Source organism: Telopea speciosissima, chromosome 11 (assembly GCF_018873765.1).
Source record: "Telopea speciosissima isolate NSW1024214 ecotype Mountain lineage chromosome 11, Tspe_v1, whole genome shotgun sequence".
Classification (NCBI taxonomy): Eukaryota; Viridiplantae; Streptophyta; class Magnoliopsida; order Proteales; family Proteaceae; genus Telopea; species Telopea speciosissima.
Window position 1 is genome coordinate 49,254,797 of NC_057926.1, and position 13,227 is coordinate 49,268,023.

The 13,227-nt window shown below is 40.0% G+C and overlaps 2 protein-coding genes across 2 annotated transcripts; one reads left to right on the forward strand and one right to left on the reverse strand.

Annotated features, from left to right (window-relative positions):
* Positions 1–468: 468 nt before the first annotated feature.
* On the forward strand, positions 469–1,614 carry LOC122645278 (putative F-box protein At1g65770). Its single transcript, XM_043838601.1, has one exon. The coding sequence runs from the start codon at positions 472–474 to the stop codon at positions 1,612–1,614; it is 1,143 nt and encodes a 380-aa protein (XP_043694536.1). The 5' UTR covers positions 469–471.
* Positions 1,615–10,520: 8,906 nt separating this feature from the next.
* On the reverse strand, positions 10,521–13,030 carry LOC122645649 (pentatricopeptide repeat-containing protein At1g63400-like). The gene has a single exon (XM_043838969.1). It carries the CDS (start codon positions 12,936–12,938, stop codon positions 10,734–10,736), a length of 2,205 nt encoding a protein of 734 aa, XP_043694904.1. The 5' UTR covers positions 12,939–13,030; the 3' UTR covers positions 10,521–10,733.
* Positions 13,031–13,227: the final 197 nt, after the last annotated feature.

Here is a 13,227-nt window from a genome sequence, read left to right on the forward strand (position 1 = left end):
TCCAACAGAACAGTTTCATTGAATCATCCAACTTGCTTGGTCAGTTGATCGGTGGCTTTCTAGTTGAGTAGATGCCTCAAGGAAGTCATGGATTCAACTCTCCTACTTCATTTTTGTGCAATAAAAAAGACACCCTTTCCTCATATAAAAATCCTCTGCCATACTACTGAAAGTGCGGGGTGGAGTGCACATCTTGCCGCACAGCAGAGGCCATGTGTACTGCCGACCTTTCCTTGATTAAGATTAGACCCAAAAAAAAAAAAAAAAAAAAAGATCAGAATGATTTGTATTTGCTTAAATAAATAAAACTGTAGTGATTGACTCCCACTTTTATTTTTTTAATAGATTGAAAATGTAATGATTAACTCCCACGTTCTTTTTTCTATTTGGTAATAGACTGACTCCCACTGGTTTAAGTTCTTCACAGATAGTCACACACACAATCAATCTCTCCCTCTACTGCACAGAGGAATGACAGTAGCCCAAAAGTGGTCAGAGCTTCCAAGGGAATTGTTAGAGAAGATTGTCAAGTGTCTCACTCTCTATGCCGATTATATTCGAGTTCGAGCAGTCTGCGTTTCATGGCAATCTGCTCTACCAAAGACACCCAAACACCTACCTAACCAGTTCCCACTTTTAATGCTACCCTACAATCCAGAAACTGATACACACTGTAAATTCTACAGCCTTTCTGAGAACAAGTCATATCACCTCGACATTCCTTTTGAGATCCATAGCAAGTTTCTTTGTGGATCATGTCATGGTTGGCTCGTTACAGTAGATAACACTTCTTCCCTTGCCCTCTTCAATCCTTTCACCAATGCCCACATAGATCTTCCATCTTTATCCGAATATGGTTCTCAAGGGTTATTATCTCTACACAAAGTTGTGTTATCATCAAATCCCTCTTCTTCTGATTTCATGGCAATAGCCATATTTAGATATTGTTCAAGTTTGTTATTCTACAAATGTGGAGACAAGAGATGGACTATAGTGGAAGAACCAGCTGCAGAGATCAAATTTTTATTCAGAGATGTTATATTCTACAAGAATCAAATTGTTGCTGTGAGAACAGATGGAGAAGTTGTTATAATGGATATCATTGGTAATCATAGAAATTCTACTCCTGAGATTAAGATTAAGCAGATATTGAGACCACCAGATTCAATCACTCTTGATCATAATTTGTATCTGGTAGAGTCTGAAGATGAGTTTTTGATTGTTACTCAGTTGGTAGGTTTGTGGAGATTGGATGACAACAGTGCTAACCATTATATAACAACTGGGTTTGCTGTTTATAAGCTAAATTGGAGCAAGAACAGCACAGGGGTTATAAATGCAGAGTGGTCTGAAGTGAAGAGCTTAGGTGACTGGATTTTCTTTCTGGGTTTGGGACCTTCGTCTTATTTCTCGACCAATGATTTCCCTGGGTGTAGAGGGAACTGCTCATATTTCAGTGATGATCTCTGGAATACTCACTTGGAGAGTGCCGGAGGGGGTAATATTGCTCTGTTCGACATGGAAAATAAAAGGATTAAATCATTGCCATGCAATCCTCAAGGACTCAATTGGCCGTCTCCCCCTGCAATTTGGGTTACACCCAGTCCCATTTAATCTCATCTCATTTTCTCTAAAACTTTTTCTTGCTACCCAAGATTTTACCCCGTGGCATCTCGATAGTTAAGTGGATGAGTTAATTTGGATTTTGATACCTTTTGTTGTTATTTCCTTTCAAGTAAACATATATGTTATCTGATTCATGTTATATTTACTGAAATTAGCTATGCTTGCATCGAATTTTTCTATTTCCGTTTAGGGGTATTTGGATTTGAATTTGAATAATTCAGGGAAAATTTTATCTGATCCAAATAGATATCCAACTAATAATAAAAATTAAGTAACTAATATTCTTGATGGTTTTTTGAAGATACAACACATTCTTAAAAAGGAGGAAATGAGAAGCGTGAGACTAAGACAATTGAGTCTTATATATATAACCAAGTAGGTTACAAATAGATTTTACAACCACAAACTTTTGCCCTTCACAAAATGATGTGACAATATAATTAAATTTCTAATGGTGTACGTGCTCTTATTGCCCCCCGTGCTGATGCAGACGCTACATGATCAGATAGAGATCTCTTGCCCATTTATACATATATACTATTTGTCCATTCTGCCTGGAGAAAGAGGCTGGTCACGAGGTTAATCAAGTAGCTGTTCAATTCAAGAATTGAGAAATACTAATGATATAGTAGGACTGTCAACATCATCCTCCTGAACACCCGATAGCGTGCAACATGAATGAACCCAATCACTTCACTTATTGAACGAAGTTCTCTTAAAATTGGATCAATAAGGTAAGTTTCTCCATTCCAATGTCACCAGGCCTGCAACAATTGATCCATATGAATCAACTGTTAAGATTTAACAGAAAAGTCAAAAGACTGATACTTTAATGTCCTGGCAATCTTTTAATATATAAACAACAATCCACACGAACGAAGGAAAAGGGGTGCAATACCTCTACTTAGATAGCTTATAAGATCCTCAGCACAGTCCATTTTATAGAAGCTATTCCCCTTGCACCTCCTATATTCTCCAAAACTAATACACCACAGCTGAACATATCCGTTTTGACCGAGAAGTGAGGACGGCCCATGTAGTTGCATACTCTGCAGAAATATAGCTAAAAGCCAATCAGTAAGACAATTTTAAGCAACTGAGAGCAGACATCGAGATTCTACTACATTGAACTTCCCGTCATTTTCACTATGCCCATTATAGGAAAGGGTGGGGGGCTGGAGGCTTGAGCAAGTAGCCCAACCCAGCCCCTTTTTGCCTCTTGTGGCAACTGATCTCAGGTTGGCTTCTGTCCTTACCAAGAATACATTTTGCAATGTGCATATCAGGCAATTTCAGAACCCAGTCTTTAAGGCCCTGTGCAAGGGGAATTAGTTTTTTAGGTTTGCAAAATCCAATTCACTTCCCTTTAATTCCCCTTGCAACCAAATGGATCTTAAGGAAAGTTGCACAGTGTGTGTGTGTGTGTTCATGTCAGGCATTTCATATTGTTTGTAAAGTGAAATGCCTGATAACCAGGACATCCCTATGCAATTATGCTGTGACACAACCCAAGAAAACTTGGAGCCTAAAATCAAAATCCAGACCTTAAATACCCAGCTTACCTCCCAAGGCTGTGCTTGGATTGCATGATGTGGCTTTGGGGTAGATTCCAAATCAATGAATCCATGGGAGAGGGGAATCCAAGAGCCTCACCTTGATATGAAATGAATGATGTCATTTGCTTTTGTAATGCAGCCAGCCATTCCTAATCCTACATTGGGCATCAACAAATCAATTGACTGCAGCAAAGGCCCAGGTCTAGGCTATTTTCCTGGCAAGAGGGGCTGAGAAGCTTGCTGGTTTGTATGTTCCAGAAGCCTGTGATGGAGAAAAGAAGGGACTGCTGCCTAAGAAAGAAAGCAGATTAATAGCAGGGAGAACAGAAGTGCAATCTGCAGAGAAGAGGGAGAGTGAACAGTACTGCGAACAATAACATGAACAGTACCATGGACAGCGAAGAAGCAAGAGACGAGAGAGAAAATAAGAAGCCTTCTTGGCTACACAATTCAAATCCATATTCTATACTCCATTCATACGTAAGCGAGGCGATGCGATCCCAGGTTCAATAACCCTGATTATGATATCTATGTTCCCACAAATAACAAATAACTAAAATTTGAAGGAGCAGAGGGAGAGGGGAATCACATAAATTCTGAGACCGTTTAAGAACCTATTGGAAGGAATAAAGGACTCTGGGACAGAGGGGTAATTAAATTGAAGGGAAGGGATTTTCAAGAATTATAGGATGTTCCGGAGTAAAACAGAATAAAACTTATAAGACTGAAAGGTAAATATGGACTTCTGATTTTACTTCCAATTAAGTGAACTTTGTGTCTTCTTCCACATCTCGATTGCACTAGTCACTCGGTAGAACTCTAGACAGAGAAATTGAACTGCAACCTATAAATCCTAATCATAATGGTCTGTAACTCAACCAATGGGATCACACGGACTTAATTGGCTGATTCAAACCTGGAATTATCGTTTAGATAGGACTGGAGAGGTTCGACTGGGTCTGGTTCAACACAATTGCAAAACAGGGCACGTTGGGTAGATTCAACAGTAGGGAGACTAGTAAGAACCAGGAATCAGGGGTTTGGATCGTTTTTGGGTGGGAGATCCTTCCCCTCAAGGTGTATTGGACTTAGGCCCAGGAGTTGTATCAACTCCTTCCAACCCACGTAACTCAAGTAGCAAAGAAGAATAGTAATGAACAAACAAAGAAATAATGAAAAGGAGGAAAGAACAATGAAGAGGAATAGGAGAAAGGGCTGTGGGGAGATCAAACCTGAGATTGAAAGATTAGAAGCAGTACCAGAGAGATGTATAAGATGGAACAGCACAATGGTGTCCAAAGAGAGCAACCATAACAACCTTTTATTCAAAAAACTCCTATCTCTATAATATTGATGGGTACATGCATATATAGATAAAGAAACGAAACAAAGACTCCTAATCTGAAAATAGAAACTGTAGCAATTAGGTAACTAAACAACTACCAAATCCCCATGCGTATGCAACGAATTTAGCTCGTCTCCAGGGAGCCCAGCACACCCAGGGTGCTGCCAGCCATTGAGCTGTGCTGCACACATCCCTAGGTGTGCACCGAGATGTGTGCGGCACAGCTCAGCCGCTGGATGCCCCCTGGCAGCACCCTGGACGCAAGCCTCCCTGGAGACGATCCTGATCCGTATGCAACTCCCCTAATATAAAAATATTGCAAAATTTATAATATAACCCCAAATCTCCTACGTGTAACTACATCAGGAGGGGTGATTACATGTATTTAAATATCCGAAAATAAAAAATAAAAAAATAAATCCTCCTAATATCTAGTTTCCTAAATAAGTATTAGCATAGAAACTACTTTTAGGACTCTTATCTTGCTAAACAACTAGAACCCCCAAAACAGAAACTAAACTTAATAGGACTCTACTTAAAACGAAACTTTGACAGCTCAGGAATGGACCCCAAGATCCTTACAACTACTAATATTAGATAATTTTTAAAGTAATCTTTAATAGGACCCACCACTAATTAAAATATTTATTTTCATGCACCTCTTCAAACCTCCCACTTTTGAGCTTTATAATTCTGTCTGTACAAATAAAAACCAAAGAATTAAAAGCTCATACCACATATTAAAATAGGAACAATTTTTGGACCGATCCTGCAATATTTAACCTTGATTACGAGAGCTTTTGGTATGTGGCAAGCCAAGGAGCTTCTAATAATGTCTGAGAGAGTTCCTGTATGAGAGTAACTATTATCATGTTGGAGAGTAATTACACATATACTGGAACAGATGAGGAACATCAAAGAAAACTCTACCTCCCAATTTTGATCATTTAACAAGTTGTAAAAGGTAGAACAGATACCAAACTAGAGTCTACAGTCAACACTAAGAACTCAATAGCATAACCTGCAATTAAAAAACTAAATCAAAACAATCACTCAGAAAAGAGTTCAAAACAACACCAGGATAACATAACTCTGAATCATCTAAGGACTAAGATAACAAAGGACCAATCCGGGAATAAAGAATTAACAAGTAACAAATAGAGGTTTATTCACATGCAAATTGCAAGTCAATCCCAGAGTACACATCAATTTCAATGCAAAAAAATTTTCATCTCTAATTTAATGAGGCTGAAAAATCAATTTAACAAGGCTGAGAAATCTCAATTGAAATGACTCAATATATCCAAAAGCAATGGTTCACTAATTCGAATTTCAACTTAATAAATTTTGACAACACTCTAGGGGTGGATTCTTTCCTGCATTATTACACAACCAGGTTATAAACCAGAACTAAAAATGGCTACTAGAGCATAACCAAGCTAATCCTGATATGATGGATTGACTACAGTTTCTGGCAACAAAAGAATATATAGTCAACCATAAGAATATATTTCTGGAACCCAAAAGGCTAAAACTCCATGTTAGTATGAGAAAAAAACATATTATAGATATGAGAACCTCAGATATTGTGGGAAATTAGACAGGGAATATACTGTTAAGAATACTGTGTTAAAGTTGCGGATTATTAGTGTTTATTAGTTATGGTTGCTGTTTATCACTTCTTGTCTACGATTTGGGTACTTTAGTCTTTATATGTTACTGTTTAAGGTTTATGCGAGGGTGTACATAAATCAAGGTGCGGCAACCTAGGAGAGTTGCGGCGGCACCGCAAGAGAGACCGGCGGAAAGGCTGGTGACCTGCGGGATAGCAGCGGAGGCGAGAGACAGCACCGGCTGAAGGGGCCAGTGGAAGAGGCACAGCGACCTGTTGGATCATGGAGGTGGCGAGTGGAGGCACCGCCGGCAACAAGAGGGTCAACGGAAGAGGCACAGCGACCTGCTGGGTCGCTGCGGTGGCAAGCGGAGGCAGCATCAGTGGCAAGAGGCACGTCGATGGTCGCGGCGGCAGCGAGCAGTGGCAGTGACGTGCGGTGGGTCGCAGCGGACACAAGGGCGACCAAGGGGTCACAGCAGCAGTAGCGAGAGGTGACCAGGGGTCGTGTCAAAGTGGCAGCGGCAGCTGAAGCGCCAGCAGCGGGAAAAGGCTGGCGGACAAAGACGGCAGAGGCAACGGTGGTGGGAATGCACGGTGAGGAGGCACGATGTAGTGAGAAACTCAAGAGTGCATGGTGGAGGTTTTGTCTACCATGCGAAAAACGGAAAAGATTTTCTAAAGTTTTGGGCTCTGATTCCAAGTTCAGAATCAGAGTTGAGGATAATGTGACTTGTCACTAATGACAGAAGTCCTCTTAATTTATAATGTAGTTACAACCCAAAAGGGGTAAAAAGGGAAAATAAAGTAAAACCCTAATGTAACCTAATGTAAGGTGCTAATATTCTAATCCCACGATTCCCAACAGATACTGACAGGGCTAATATCCTTGACTTTCCAACTAATGACTTCCCTATTTTGAGACAGTTGAGCTCGTTGACTAGGGGAGAGAAAAATTGCCATAGGGAGGAAAAAAGTGAAAATAGGACCTCAGATATATAATCTGATATCAATGAATATAGGAAGGGAAAGACAGCAAAAATATAGAAAAAAAAAAACAGGGGGAAGAAACCTTACCAAGTGGGGAAGAGATAGAAAAGCTAACATCCAAACCAGGCCATTATAACAACTTTGGCAACAGACAACAAATCCAATATTATCCCTTAACCCTTTTTCGGGGGAGGGGTCATTTTAGCAAAGAGCAACCCAGTGCACGAGGCTCCCGCTACTGCAGTGTCTGGGAGGGGCAAATGTATGCAGCCTTACCTCCTGCTTTGCAGAAGAGGCTGTTTCCAAGTTTTGAACTCGCAACCAACAGGTTGCCATAGCACAACTTAACCTTTGCGCCAAGGCTCGCCCACTGGGAGGGGTCATTACGTATTTATAAAAACTTCTAAAACATCCTAGTCGACTCTAATAAGAGACCCCCACAACTGCCTAAAGACCACTAATTTTAATACTAAAAATTATCACTTATCACCTCCCTCACACACACAAAAACAAAAAGACCTTTCTAACCCTTTGTTACAACAAAACTTCTCACATAAAGGAACAGATCTGGACCATACATAGGGCATACAAAGATGCTCCTGCATCAAACCATTAGTTTTATTTTGAGTAAATTACTCTGACCTCCCCTGCGTTTCTGACAATTACTCAGTCCTCTCCCACTTTTCAAACTTGGCTTCACTTAGCCCCAGTCCGTTAGTATTTTAACGCTAGTTAACAGATAAATTTGAAAAACCTATGAAACTTGACAATTATACCTTCTTCTTCTTCCTCCTGCAAACCCATCCACGCAGGCCACAAACCCCACTCTCCTCCACCTGCTCCCGCCCCTCTGCAACCCCATCCACGCAGGCCGCAACCCCTACTCTCCTCCACCTGCTCCCACCCCTCTGCAACCCCATCCACACCGGCCCTAGAATCAAGTTCCAAAACCCTAGAATCGATCAATCCAGAATGGCTGGAAACAGATCAGATTTTGGAAAGGTGGGCACAGTAGTACCAGCAGCAGTATTTCCTACAGCTCACTCCGTTGGGTGCGTTTACTATTTCAGCTAGTGTTCTTAACCCCAAGAACAGAACTCGACCTGAATTTCAGATCCATCTGATCATTGGATTTGTCTTATGTAATTTCTCCTTAATCTGAACTTTGTTTCTCTGAGAAAATATTCTGTTTGGTACTGTTTTGATTCTTCAATTACAGTATTAATTCTCCCCCCCCAAAAAAAAAAAAAAAAAAAAGGAAACTGGGTGATCACCAAAATGTAAGAATAATTGAAGCAAATGTATAAGAGAGATGAATTTACAAACTTATGCACTTTAAAATGGATCAATGATTCAACAAATTTAGTCTGAAGTTACAGAAATACAGGTCAGTGGCCCAAACAGCTGCATTATCTGCTCTCTTTCTGCATCTATCTGCAAGATTTGACAAAATATTAACCATTGCTGGATTTTTTTTTCCCGTAATAAAATTATGTTCACTGGTTACTTTTGGAACTCAGCAATATAGATCCGCCAATTACTTTGATTCTTAATGCACACACAGGTAGATTTTAATCATACATTTGCTGATTAGAATCTGTAAATCTTTCTATGCATTGTGGTATACTGTGTTCAGGTATTTATCGTCTGGAAATTCCTAGTTGACGACTGAAATCGTCTTTGCTAACGCAGATTGTAGAAGCCAGAGCTACGTGGATGCAGGAGTTGCAGAACCGGACAAAGCCAGAACCAAACTGGTCTGGAAGAGGTACGTCTTATAGAAGAGACACCACTAATTCACTGCATGAAGACCGTCAACCTGCATCACCTAACACTTTCTCTGAAAATCAACCAGTCAACAGATGCACGGGGGAAATAGTTAACGCACCCAATGGCAGGAACTGTAGGAAATACTGCTGCTGGTACTATTGTGCCCACATTTTCCAAAATCTGATCTGTTTCCGGCCATTCTGGATTGATCGATTCTAGGGTTTTTGAACTTGATTCTAGGGCCTGCGTGGATGGGGTTGCAGAGGGTTGGGAGCAGGTGGGTTTGCAGGAAGAAGAAGAAAGGGAAAGGGTGTGTTGATGTTGGTCCTTTATAAGTAAGGGCATTTTGGTCACGGTAGGTTTTTTACTAACACCGTTAACGGACTGGAGCTAAGTGAAACCAAGTTTGAAACGTAGGGGAGGTTTAAGTAATTGTCAGAAACACGGGAGGGGAGGTTTGCTGAATTGTCAGAAAGGTCAGGGGAGGTCAGAGTAATTTACTCTTTTATTTTCATTTTGGAAATCTGTAATCATTACAATTTTCCATTCAACATTTCATAGAATACACACAACTGCCTTTATATATTAACCATCATCACTAACAAATGCAAACATTTCGATACTCTTACGATAGTGCAGTATATACAGCATAGTTGTCAAGGCATCGCCTAGGCGTCCAGGCTCTTTCTTGGGTCCAAGGCGACAGCACGCCTTGTTGACACTTCACGAGTTTACATTGATTTATGTTTGTAGCTTCGTTTTTTATGAAAATACTTGTATTATTGGTGGAGGGCAAGTAGGAAAGAAGTTGCAGGGGAGAGGAAATCTCATAAGAAGAAGAAAAGAGGGGAGGGGAAGGAAGAAGAGTGCACACGCACGCATCAGCCCACAGGCTTCAACCAAACTCAACTATTCCATATTCAATCTGTCTTTCTCAGTTACAAGCTGGTATTTTAAAGATGAAAATAAAAGACTCCTAATGTAACTCTAAAATTGAAATAGAACTGGACTTTATCTTGGACTTTAGAAATAAAATCCTAACTCTAACTCTACCACAACAGTAAAAGAAATTATAAAATAAATAAAACTCCTAATGGACCCAATTACAAAATAGACCATAAAGTAAAATACCCTACTGAACTATAAATCAAACTGGACCCGGTTCAACTCCGTCTGGATACCCAAATGACTTTGGGTCAGTCCAAGGCTGTGTATCTGCATCAATTATATTCTATGCTTTGTCTATTATATGTTGGTTTTCTCATATTAGGTCATTACTAGCATCATATTACATTTATATGGCTTTTATGGTGCATATAAGCATAATTATATAAAATTACTATTGCTATATTACATATCATTAACTGCACACCTAGGGCGCCTAGGTGCCCTTCAAATGCCTTGGGTCACCTAGCCACCATGACAATTATGTACAGTAACCATCACCATTTCCAGTCATCGGTTATAGAACAGAATGCAATACGAAGCTTAAGATGATAGAGCTTACCTGCATGTACCTATCAAGCAAATTCTAATTCCTTTTCATGCATCTAAACAGACACAGAAAGAGCAGGAAATAAAAGGCATTTACTTGATGGGTATGATGGATTATTTACCCGATGGAAGTTGGTCTGAAAAGAAAGAACAGGTATACATTGTTCTTCACCAGACCCTTCATCCTCAACTCATTATATGCCTCTTCAAGCTTTATATAGTCCAATAAGTCCATAGCAACCATATAAGGTCCTGGAAGTGAGCCTGGAACCTGTCAAGATTGGTCCGTAAGGTCAAAAAGTCACTTGGTTTATGCTTCATTCCCTTGGCTGTGTAACCTTCATAGTCTACCACCATCCGACCCAAGTACCAAATAGGTAACATCGTCTGGCAACATACCCACCTTCTTCATCTCATTATATGTTGCATGAGCTTTATCCTTTAAACCAAGTCTGCAGTATGCAGTGATAAGTGCAGTATATGTTACCTCATTCGGAGTGGCATTATGCTTTATCATCTCATTAAACCACTGCTGCGCAATGTCCATCCGGCTTGATTTGCAGTACCCATCAACCAGACAAGTATAAGTGACTACATCAGGCAAAAGACCATTTTGCACCATTTCATTAAAAAGGACACAAGCCTTACCCATGTATCCAATTTTACAAAAACCAGAAATAATTGCTGTGTAACAAATTCCATCTGGCATCAAATCCTTTGCTTTCATTTCCTTGAATAAATTCAAGGCTTCACTGATCCTGTTAACCTTGCACAGTCCACTAACAAGGCTTGTGTACGTGACTCTGTTTGGTGCAATCCCACTTTTTGACATCCTCGCATATAACTTGCAAGCCTCCTTTAAATTTGACTGTTTGACAAAACCATCTATAAGGGTACTATAAATAACAACATCGGGAACAAGACCCCTACTCAGCATCAAAGAGAATAGCTCCCAAGCCCTCTCTGCTTTCCTTTCCTTGCACAGTCCATTGATGATTGCATTAAATGTAAACAAGTTGGGAATAATGCCCTGCTCTTGCATTTCATCCAAGAGTCTGAAAGCTTCATCAATGTGCCCTTTCTTGCAGTATGCATCAACAATAACACTGCATGTAACGGTGTTTGGCAGTACACCTCCATCCACCATAAGTTTGAAAAGTTCCAAGGCTTTCTCTAAGCATCCCATCATGCAATAAGCATGGACCAAGCTAGTATAGTTGTAAACATCAGGGATGAAATTATTTCTGATCATCTCCATCCAAAGTCTATGAACATAATTGAAGTCCCCAAGCTTACAGCATCCTGCTATTAAGATGTTATAAGCAATTTGATCAGGATTACAAGCCAAAGCCTCAAGTTTGTGGAACAATTTAAGTGCATCTTCCATTTGTCCATTCAAGCAAAGACCACCCAAAAGAGAACTATAGCTAACTAGGGAAGGCCTTATTTTATGGATAACCATTTCCTCCAGTAAAGTGATGCCTTTCGTAACATTCCCCTTCTTACAGAACCCATGAATCAGAATGCTGTAGCTGTGAGCATCCGGTGATACTCCACATCTCTTCATTTCTTCAAAGACCCCCTCAGCATCATCTAACCTACTTTTGTGGCAAAAGCCATGGATAACAGCATTATAACATTGACTATTGAGGGGCTGGTTTCTATCTCTCAAGATTCGAAGGAATTTCAGCCCGGATTCTGCATCCCCAACCCTGCAGAGCCCACGAATATATGTACCATAAGTCACAACTGTAGGGCACACCCCACACCTCTCCATTTCTTCTAATATTTCAGTAGCTTGGCTAATATCTGTGACAGCCTGCCCAATATCTCCTTTACAGTAAAAATTCATCAAAATAGTATAAGAGAAAACATTAGGCCGTGGACCGTAGTTCTTCATTTCCTCAAATAAACTTCTTAAAAATTCTATTTTGTTTCTTTCCACCAAACACTGGAGCAAGATATTGCATGCTTTGACATTTGGTTCAAGTCCAATGTTCTTAGCTTGCACAAACACATCTACAGCATGTTCAAGCATTAATGAGCTTGTAAAAACCATCATAAGAACTTCAAAGACAGAAACCGACTTTTCTGCCCCCGCTAACTCCAGTAGAGTGGGACACAATGCAAATGTGTTCCAGTTCACTTCCTTACAGTAGCATACAACCTCTCGTAAAAGATCACGTACTTCCTTGTGCATTCCTGCTGATGAAAAGATATGAACCATAATGCAGAAGGCATTGATAGAATGAGAAAATCCATACTTCTCAACAGCTTCTAAGAATCTTATTTCCCTTGCAAACTTCACATTCAATGAATGAAATACTCTGACTACAACGGGGAATAGGGTACACTTTCCACTGACAAATAAAATGTCTCCTCGAGCATAATTTTCAGCAGTAATTTTAGTTTCATGGTTTGGTGCTAAATCAAATGAGTTTTCCTCCAAAAGCGATGGTGAAGAAGCACCATAGTACACTCTGAACCAGAATCTTTGTCTTAGACGGGCTCGATTACGCAGCAATCCCAGTTCAGTCAGTGTCATAGATTAGGGATTCTTATTGATGGAAACCCGAATAGCCCAAGTAATTCTTGAAAACACGCGAAGAACCACCGGACTCGACGCCCATTAATTGAAAACCTACACGTGAAAATATTGACCCTAAGAAAACACACGAGAACACTTATGAACTAAGTTTGAATTCAGCACTTGAAGTAGAGTTCGAACAATAAAACACACTTATGAACTAAGTTTGAATTCAGCACTTCAAGTATAAGGTTCGAACAATAAACAGAGAAAGAAAGAGAGAGAGAGAGAGAGAGATTTCACCACT

Excerpts from the sequence above, each read along its gene's own strand:
- LOC122645278 (XM_043838601.1), top strand. The coding sequence starts at position 472 with ATGACAGTAGCCCAAAAGTGGTCAGAGCTTCCAAGGGAATTGTTAGAG.
- LOC122645649 (XM_043838969.1), bottom strand. The coding sequence starts at position 12,938 with ATGACACTGACTGAACTGGGATTGCTGCGTAATCGAGCCCGTCTAAGA.